The following is a 10,097-nucleotide window of genomic DNA, read 5'->3' as shown; positions in this document are numbered from 1 at the left end:
TAATAACATTGGAGGGAATTCAATAAAGCATGTAAGACACTTTTCTGGCTGTATGGTCTCTGTAAAACAAACTGCGTCTAATTCATAAAAGCCTTGCAACAATTTTGGTTTGCAGTTCTAAAAAGTGCAACAGATTCAGAGAGTACCTATTAGCACCAGTTTAAGAATTTATCCCTATGGCTGCAACAGATTTAAAGGATTAACACCAGTTTACAGATTAGGAAGCGGGCAGTAATTAAGACCAACTCTGATGTGGCCTACAGAGAGTTGCTGGTGTTCAGAGAGGGGCAGGTACTGTATGTACTGTCATGAATATGACAGGTTCCAGCTCATGGTTATTGGTTGCTAGAATACCAGACTGCCATCGCCCTCGCAGCCAATGATGTATCCCTGGGCCCAGGGAGATTCCCCAGCTGACATCAGAATGTAAAAAAAGGGGTCGGGGATCAGGGGCTGACTGGCAACTTTTAGCCCAGGGGGCAAGTACAACCCAGAGGCCCATGGTGCGGCAACTTGACCCCCCTCCCGATTTGTCTCTTCCCCCGCCTTCTCCCCACACCTGCCTGCCACTTTTGCCATCCATGTAACAGTAGTGTGAATGTATTTATCGGTTTAGGAAATGTAAAGCACACTGGTATTGTAGGGATGCCTCGTCAGGGCTGTGCGTGTGCATGACTGCTGCGACCCTGGTAGTTCTGCCACTAACTCAGCAATACATTGTACAGCATTGCAAAATGGCATTGGCTATAGAAAACTACAATCAAGGGGCCGTTCGCGGTGGCATCAGAGAGGCCCGGGGGGCAATTGCCACCCTGCCCCCCGGCCCAGTCCGCCCCTGTCGGGGATGCTGGTTGACATAATTGTGACCTCGGCCATACTAGCTGATTGCTAGTATGTATAAAAATGCCAGCTGAAAAAGAATTGTATTTTTTCATGGTCATCTGGCAATATGGGCCTTGGAGTAATGACAGGGGCCTTTTTAGTAGTAGATATAAAGTGGAACTTTATATTTTAAAACATGAAAACAGGCTGACTTTTTAATGCAGAAAAGACATACTATGTTTCTTCTGCAATAAAGGATTCTTACATATCTGTTAGTAATCTTTCTGACAATGTACACTGAGCTTTACATCTGCCAAGTGCCAGCCAATCAGGATGACTGAAGATCTGGAACCCAGAAGACAACCCGGCAATTATGTCAGTCGGTGAAGGAGCTTGTGGATGTCACTTTTACCAGAGCGGAGATGAGTATAGTCCCACTTTAACTCAGGTCTAATTTTTTATATTTTTGATAGAGCGATAAGAGTTACAATTTCAATTTTTTTATTGTTATTTTTGTCTGTGTCTCCATTGAAGATATTTACCCTTCACTTTCTGTCCAAGTGATCCTCCTCGCAGGACAAGGGAGGTAAAGTTGTTTTGTTGTTGGGACAGGAAGGCATGGACTGCTAGACATGTGCATTCAGATTCGGACCAACCTGCAAATCAACGAAATTCAGTTTATTCGGCGGTTCGTCTGAATCCGAAATTTTTTTTTTTTATTATATGTCTGAATATATCCGAAAACTATATTCGGGCATACATAAATTTGTCTACAGAATGTGCGGCGGCCATATTGGCCGCCGGCGCATGCTGTGCATGCCTGCTACCATTTTGGAGAGTGGAGCATATATGGTCACATGACGATGACATCATACGCTGAACGAGCGGCATCCACATCGGCCACAGGTGCGTTCTGCACATTTTGGAGTATATTTAGATATACACAAAGATGGCAGCACCCGAACATGCAGGTGTCAAAATCTTGGTGTATACCAAGATGCACTCCAAAATGGGGGCCCGCATGTGCGGAACGCGCCAGTGCCCAATATGGTCCCTGCTCGTTCTGCAGTTTATTGTGCGGTTTCGGATTCAGATGCTTGTTGCCTCCGAATCCGAAACAGCATTCAAATTTGCTTTGGGGAAACGAATGAAAACCTTTTTGGTTTTCAAATGTTGCGTCCAAAACGAAATGTTTTGCCATGCACATGCCTATGGACTGCATTAAAACTAGACATGTGCTCCGGGAAAAAATTTGAATAGCTTTTAGTTTTCATTCTGATTTTTCGTTATTTCGTTTTACGGGTCTGAAAGTCAATTCGTTTTGGGATTCTGACAAAATCTGAATTTTCCTTAATTTGCATTAGTGGCAGTAAGTACAAATTTTCATCATGAACGAATTGGTTCTATTCTGCTTGGTACCTCTGTGGTACCGAGCAGAAAATCAAAGAAAAAAGGTTGAAAAAAAAGAGTTGCAAAAATGTTTTTTTTAAATGTAAAAAAAATTTGTCAAGTTAAAAAATAAATAAAGATTTTTTTAAAAAAACAATTTGGCAGAGCTAGCAGTAAAAGCTAGCCCCACCCAACTGTTTCCTATTGGCCGCCACCTGCTACAGTGACTTCACGGCCGGCTCTGCCCAGTTGTGATTTATTTAATTACAGTTCAGCATCCCCAGGTCATTTGGGGATGTTGATCTGTCATTACAACTGGGCGGAGCCAGCCATGAGATCACGGCTGGCTCCGCCAAGATTTCATTTGCGGGGCGAAAGGCTGGCCTTTGGCAGACCGCTCGCACTGCTTCGGCTGACATTTCGGCTGGGCTGACCTGAAGCAAATGCCTTCCGCTCGGCCACCTTCAGCTGCTGTAGGGGCTATTCTGAATAGCCCCTACAGCAGCCCTCCGGGCTGAACCAAAAGGCTCCGGTGGCCGAAGAGAGATGATGGATCAGCTGGAGCTACGGCTGGATCCTTCAGCTCCTTTGTGAATAGCCCCTTAAATGTTTTATAATTTAGGGAATTGTTTTCAAATTTTCTGTACTTTTTTTGTTATATAGTAAAAAATAAACCCCAGTGGTGATTTAATACCACCAAAAGAAAGCTCTATGTGTGTTCATGCCTCAATTAAACACCTTAAAGGAGAACTGTGGGGTAAGTGTTTTTCCCCATAGTTCTCCTCAGGGTCACAGGAGGACATAAACTAGCATCCTCCCGTGACCCAAAGCTCAGTATACCGCGAGCTAGAGCATTACTGTCGAGATCCACCCAGCTGCATAATTGACAGCTGACTCTGCTTATCTAGAGGCAGAACCAGCTGTACCCGCCCCCTCCCCCCTCCGTTCCTCCAGTCAGCGCTGGCGGATCGGAGCAGGGAAATCCCTGCAGGGAGCTGTGAGTGACAGTTACGGCTCTCAGGAGGGACAGGATTGAGAATTGAGCGAGCGACGGTATGTGTTGTATGTGTAGGCTCGAACTATGAGTTTGAGTGAAAATCACTCACCTCATAGTTCTCCTTTAGGCCTTCAAAAGTGTCGGGTCCGGATGGCTTTTAAGCCTTGTATTATAAGAAATTAGCTCAGATTCTGACCCCCCAAGTTAACATCTCTCTATAACTCACTTAAAACTGGTCTAGAATTACACTCCTCCTCACTTCTTGCATACGTTGCCTTGGTTGCAAAGCCTGACAAGGACCTTCTAAACACTGACATAAAAATATTAACAAAAATCTTGGCCACTCGCATCAACACTTTTTTATCCATGCTTGTACATGGGGATCAGGTAGGGTTTGTCCCATTGCGACAGGCCAGTGATAACATCCGGAAAATTGCACATGTTATTAATATCCTAAGTTTACAGGTATTCCAGGTTTCTATTAAGCTTAGATCTTCAGAGAGCCTTTGATTCCATATCCTGAGATTACTTAACATATGTATTAGGAAAATGGGGCCTTCGTGACTCATTTATGGTGTGGATTTATACTCCGTATTCCAACCCACGGCTCAAGTGAAATACCTAGGATGTATGTGACCAGCATTTCCTATTGCCCGGGACACGCGTCAAGGATCCCCAGCCTTTTTGTGTTAGCTATTGAGCCCTTGGCACTCATACGTTCTAACCCCCAATATTAAGGGTGTTGAATTAGCACGGGTCGAATATGAAACAAGCTTATTTGCCGATGACGTCATTCTTAACCTTAATCAACATCATACCACTGTCCCGAATTGTCTTACTCTATTACAATGTTTCTCTCTTATATCTGGTCTTATGGTCAATTGGAGTAAATTCGCTGCATTGAATGTGAAAATGCCCCGATCCGCATCTCTGTGCCAATTATACATTCTCTTGGGCAAAACATTCCATTAAGTATCTAGGAGTACAAATTACTCCGTCCTATGAAGCTCTCTATACTGCTAATTACATACCACACTTCCGCTCCTTGAAACAGCTGGGACCAAATGGCAGACTCCCCATATCTCCTTTTTTGGCAGAGTGGCAGCCGTTAAGATGATGGTACTACCTAAACTCCTCTATTTTTTTCGAACATCACCAGTTGTGATATCATCATTTGCCCCACGTTCTTTACAGCAGAGTATACTAAGCTTCATCTGGCACCCTCTAAAAGCTAGAGTTTCGAAAGTTACATTGTATAAACTTAAAAGGGAAGGAGGTATTGGATTGCCTAACATATGGATTTTACCCCTTATCTCTATCCATCAAAAAATCACAAAAAAATCATAACAACCTGGTCTTCAAGTGGTTAAAGTTGATGCTTAACACAATAAAACTACATTCGGAAAAGAAATTCAGATGCATCCAAAAATGTTGTTATCAGAAATTCGTATTTGTTTGCATTATCTCTGTAATTCGGAAACAGGCATCCGAATGACAAATTTCCAAAGATTTGTCCGAATAACAAATCTTTCCGAAATGAATTGCACATGTCTTATTACAACACTGTTAGAAGTTCTAACTCTTTCCCACTTAACTAAAAATACGTTTTTGTCTGGACACCTGTTGGAAAGACTTCCAATCACTTCTTGTCTTTACACGAAATTAAGAGAATCCTACATAAAAGGAACACAGAAGTAGAAAAAAAAAGTTCCAAAGGTCAAATATCAAACTATTTTTAAGAAAACACAACTGAGAAAATGCTGCAGTCATCTACTTCTGAAAATGGTAATGACTTGAGGACACATTCATTCATTCACCTTGGTGCATTGCATTAATAGCAATGAGCTGAATGGTCTGGCAATGCACCAACTGTCCAAGAAAAGGACACCATGTTGGGCAAAGGAGGTTATGCTGATCCAATGGTTTTCATATATTTGGATGCCCTTTGGCCTGTGTAAATACCCCAGATTTTTTTTTTCCATTTTGTCATTGGTTTCTTCCACGACCTCCCATATGTGTTTGTGATCATTTATTTGGAAGACATACTCATCTTCTCTTTAGATCTTCCTACTCATAGGCTCATATTGGGGAAGGTGTTAATAGTCATGTTTCTGTGTTTGCTGATGATACTAAAACTGGGAGGATAATAGACATGAGCTTAGACATTATAACATTAAAGGAGGACCTAGATAAAATAGGGGAGTGGGCAGTTAGGTGACAGATGAGGTTTAATGTTGTAAAATTTAAAGTAATGCATTTTGGAGTTATAAACAAGCATGCAGAATACACATTAATGGGAACTCAACTAGGGAAGTCAGAAGCAGAGAAAGGTTTAGGGGTCAGAGTTGACTGCAGATTACACAATAGCATACATTCCGCTAGCTTTGCAAACAAATCTAGCTGAGTATTGTAATGCATTAAAAAGGGAATGTACTGTAGAGACAAAGCAATCATTTTACCACTTGACAAAATGCTGGTTCAGCTTCATCTTGAGTAGTTTAGTAATGGCAATCTACAGACACATACTTCTAGATAATTGCTGACTTTGTATTCTTTGCATACCTTCTTTTTCTTTTCTTCCCCAGTCTTCTGACAGTGGCCATGTTTACTAAGGGAAGATTACTAGCACTCCCTTTACTTGCTGGATTTCTGCATGACATGCTCATCATCTCAGGGGAGGAAAAGGCCTTTCCCTGAGATCTCTCGAGATTAGAGATGAGATTTCCCATCAATGCTCTGCTGATGACAAGGCAACCCCAGTGTGCATTGTTTTGGCAAACTGAATTATTTTGCACTTTTAAAGCAGGAATTGAATGCTCTGCAAGTATTTTATAATTACAGCATTTTACACCTGACATGTCTTTGTTATTATTAATCATCATACATAGAGGGATGCATTGGTAGAATTGGATTTTTTAATGTGAAGGTCTGCTTTAATGACTGGAACACACAGACACTCATATATACACACATACATGCAAATGCTCACAAAGACTGAACTTGATGGACCTGTGTCTTTATTCAACCTCAAATACTATGTAACTTAAGCTTTGAATATAGTAGATATTTTTTTTAATAAAAACATAATTATAAAACACACGTTTAAAAACCTATGGACTTTCAGATCTGTGCAGTAATCCAGCATTAATCAACTTGTGCCTCTGTACGGGAGCTTCTTCTAATACAGACCAGTCACAGCTGCTCCCTCTTTGTGTACAAGATGACTGGTCTTGTCTTCTCCCCTCTGTAGTTTTCTGCAGCCAGCTTCTAGTAAGTGCTGCTCCTGAGTCCCAGTCACAGTTCCACTCTGTATAGGCTTGGTGTAGCATATGAATTGAATTAGTTTATTTTTGCCAGTTGTTCAGCTTTAACCCTTTTGCTACTGCCCCCATATAGTGATGGCAGCAATACCCTGGAAGCAGATCCCAAGTTGCTATAGCAGCTGGAAGTTTGCTTACACATGTAAATCTGACTGTCAGCTGTACACAAGAAGGGATTTAGGTGGCTGTAAAGCCATTTGCTTACTTACATAGGCCACTGAAGAATTCCCTCTTTTCACTTGACAACCCCCCAATGTATCTCAAGATTCACTACCCCGCAGCAGACCAGGGAATAACATGGTGGGTGTTAGCAGATGTGGCAGTGAACATCCATTTACTTATTGCTCTTGTGCTGAATGGTATGATTACTATTGTAATGAAAAGAAACTTGCTGTAGTGTGAAATTATAATGAAAAATAGTTAATGACATGAATAATCTACCTGAAATATTTGTCTTTTTGCTAAAGCTTAGCAAAGTTATAATAAACCAGAAAAGTGAAAAAAATGGGTATTAAATTGTGTTTTTGTGCACTAAAATTAATTTAAAGTTATTTTTAATGAAAATGTGGGTTTCATAAATAGTTGCGCTAATATTGTGGGACATAAAAAATTGCAACTGCCATCATTTCATTCTACAGGATCTCTGCATTCAGGAAATGTATATTTCGGGAGGGCTTCAAATAATCTACAGTCCTAAATTGTGCATTTTAACATGCAAAAAAATACAAAAACAGTTCTGGCAGTGAGAGGGTTATTTGTACCTTAGATTTAGAGCCACCTTCTTACCTGTGCATATCCATAAATGTTTAAAATCTGAGCTATATGTAAAGATATTTCCGATGACTGGCCTCCAACAACACCAACAAGTTTGTCATGATCATAGCAGGAGTAGTTGGGAACCGTGGATCCCTTTCCAGATAATATCTCCAGGACACTGTCTAAAGCTTTATTCACATTTCTACAAGAGTCACCTGCAAGGTATCCCAGGGTCACATTAGGTAAAATGTCAGAATTACTGTTGATCTCATTAATGGCAAACATAAAAGCCAGGAAGTATCTGTAGTAACGAGGTACAGGTCTATGAAGAGAAAAAGGATGAAAAGGGCATCTTGAATCTTCTGTCTAATTTTTTTTATATGTGTTTTAGGCCCTTAATAGAAGGGTCATTTTTAATTTTAATAATGTGAAAAGCACCAAAAAGCCATCATCATCAAAAGAGCAGCAGAGAAAGACCTACCATTGCTTTTTGTGTGAAGCTAGAGGAACATACTGTAAGTGTCTCCATGCCACTATGGAGGCATCCACAGTCAAAGAAAATGAGGCATTTGGAAATCCAGGCCACAAACTCACGAGGGGATACTGAAATAAAGTATGCTTAAGCACTAAAGATTGTTCAATCCAACACCAAAGGATATCAGCGGAGGGTCTTATCCAATGTCTTAATTGGTCCAAAACACTGGCAAGATAGTAATCCTTCATATATAGAAAACCTATCCCTCCTACTGAACAATGTTTAATTATCTGGGAGTAAGAACAAGCTTGTTAATGTTGCCATGAAAAAATGTAGGTAAATGGAGCGTAAAGATTTGAAAAATATATCTTTAACTGTTAAAGGCAGTGTGCAAAATAAATAAAGTATACAAGGGAGGATTAACATTTTAAATTCAGCCAAGTGTCCTGACCATGTCATCTCGTGTTTACAAAGCTTAAGATGATCTCTTTAACAGAAGTCAATAGGGGAAGGTAATTTTCCTAATAAGTTAGATGAAGGCGAGGTTAATTATATACCCAAATATGATAGACTAGCTGTACTCGATGCATAAGGAGAAGAGGAAGATAGGGTAGATTGAATAGAAAAAGGAATACCTACGTTGAGTATATGGGAGTCATTAACTTTATAGTAAGAAACATGTCCAAACCTTTAGATAGCTTGTTGGACTGCTGCCAGTGAATAGATGGATTTTATGTTGTCTATTGTGAAGGAGAAAGACCGTAATGTTGACATTCGCTCTAATGGATTCAGCAAAAGATTTCATTAGAAGATCAAAGATTAAAAGTGAAGGGGGACGGCCCTGTATGGTTCCATTCATTGTTATAAAGGGTTTAGAGAGCACTCCAGGTGTAAATACTTGTGCTGAGGGACATGAATAAAGAGCTATGATTGCCTCACATTTGGTACCTACTAAGCCAAATTTGTGAATAAGGCCTCGGGCGTTAAGTGAAAACAATTTAAGGGTCAAAGCCAAACATTTTTGGTTAAGCCAAAAATGTGTTATTAAAAATGACTTAGATACAGAAAATTCAGAGCCCAAAAAGCAGCTAATTCCAAAGGGAGGGTGTAATGTCGCACATTGACTCTGTAAATTTTTCCAGTAAAGGGAGCTGACCAATTATCTTGGTTATGCACTGGTACAAGTAAAAAAAAATAAAGAGGTGGAGCAAAACAGTAACATAAACAGCATAGTCGCACTGTTAAAGTAAATTACAGAACAGGGGTCAGTATGTGGTGCAATATCAAGCAAACTCAAAACTCTCTATTAAAACATTGTAAAACTTACTGGTATGCAATGAGACCTTGGCATTGGTTAAGAGTTCAGTCTCCTACCCTTTGCGGAATTTTGCTAGTCTGGAGGCATTTTCTTAAGATTGGGAGATGATGTCCTAGGAGGAGAGTCCTCTGGTTGAATATTCCTAAGAAGCAGGAGGTTAATTCCTTCTTCCAGCGAGGAGATAGTGTGAGACAAACCTTTTTTTTGGTAAGTAGGATCTTTGTGGGATAGCACCAGTGATAGGTGATATTATGCTTTCAAAGCGCTCCAGTAATTGGAGTGAGCTTCTTCCTTACGTTCATTGTACAGTATGATTCAACAGGTCCAGATAAAACTGCAGTATAAAATTTGGATCCGGTAACACAGGAGTAGAGCAGATCAGTTGCTCCTTGATATGGAAAAAATGAGTACGCAGAATAACATTGTGTGGTGTTCTCTCAGGTAAGAAGGATGGTTTTGGCAATCTATGAATTTTGTCTATCATACATCACTGTGTGAACATATGTGCATAGTTCCTGCTGAGTGACAGATTCAGGTATACCCCATATTTTAATATTGTTGCGGCGGGACCTATCCTCTAAATCTGCCAATTTGGATTTAATCCAGTGCACATCGACGGTAAGATGATCATGAGAATCTTTGAGCTCATTGATGGTGGATGTGAATTCGCCCATTTTCGTTTTACATGGTCCATTCTGCCACCAATTGAGGTAACAGCAGGACTGGGATCTTGAACTAGAGAAACCATGTTGGTGTGTATTGCACTACGGAGTAGAAGAAAGTAAAGTGCTGATTTTTAGTGCCCAAGGTTCTCATAAGAGTTATGAGTGGCCTGGATAGGAGCAAGGAGAGACAGCTAAGAGAGCGAGGAGAGACATCTTGTGTCCCTGATTCAGGACCATACACTGCAGAACTTGTTAAATGGGCTGAAGCACAAGGTGTCTGAAAAAGTCGCAAATTGTTTGCCGAGATCCATGTTTTTTGGCATGAGGGACATTAGGGGTGATATGAAATAAAATG

General features: G+C 40.5%; 1 protein-coding gene across 1 annotated transcript in view; it reads right to left on the bottom strand.

Annotated features, from left to right (window-relative positions):
* LOC108795641 (extracellular calcium-sensing receptor-like) overlaps positions 1–9,751 on the bottom strand; it is a 25,828-nt gene extending 16,077 nt beyond the window's left edge. Inside the window, exons 1-2 of the mRNA XM_018566932.1 lie at positions 9,648–9,751; positions 7,315–7,606 (exon numbers count right to left, since the gene is read on the bottom strand). Coding sequence (XP_018422434.1) covers positions 7,315–7,606; positions 9,648–9,751 — 396 coding nt within the window. The remainder of the gene's footprint in view (positions 1–7,314; positions 7,607–9,647) is intronic.
* Between the last annotated feature and the right edge of the window lie 346 nt (positions 9,752–10,097).

This window comes from Nanorana parkeri, unplaced genomic scaffold, assembly GCF_000935625.1.
Source record: "Nanorana parkeri isolate BGI_ZX_2015 unplaced genomic scaffold, ASM93562v1 scaffold989, whole genome shotgun sequence".
NCBI lineage: Eukaryota > Metazoa > Chordata > Amphibia > Anura > Dicroglossidae > Nanorana > Nanorana parkeri.
Note: the sequence above shows the minus strand (reverse complement) of the source record. Positions and strands in the feature narration are given on the sequence as shown.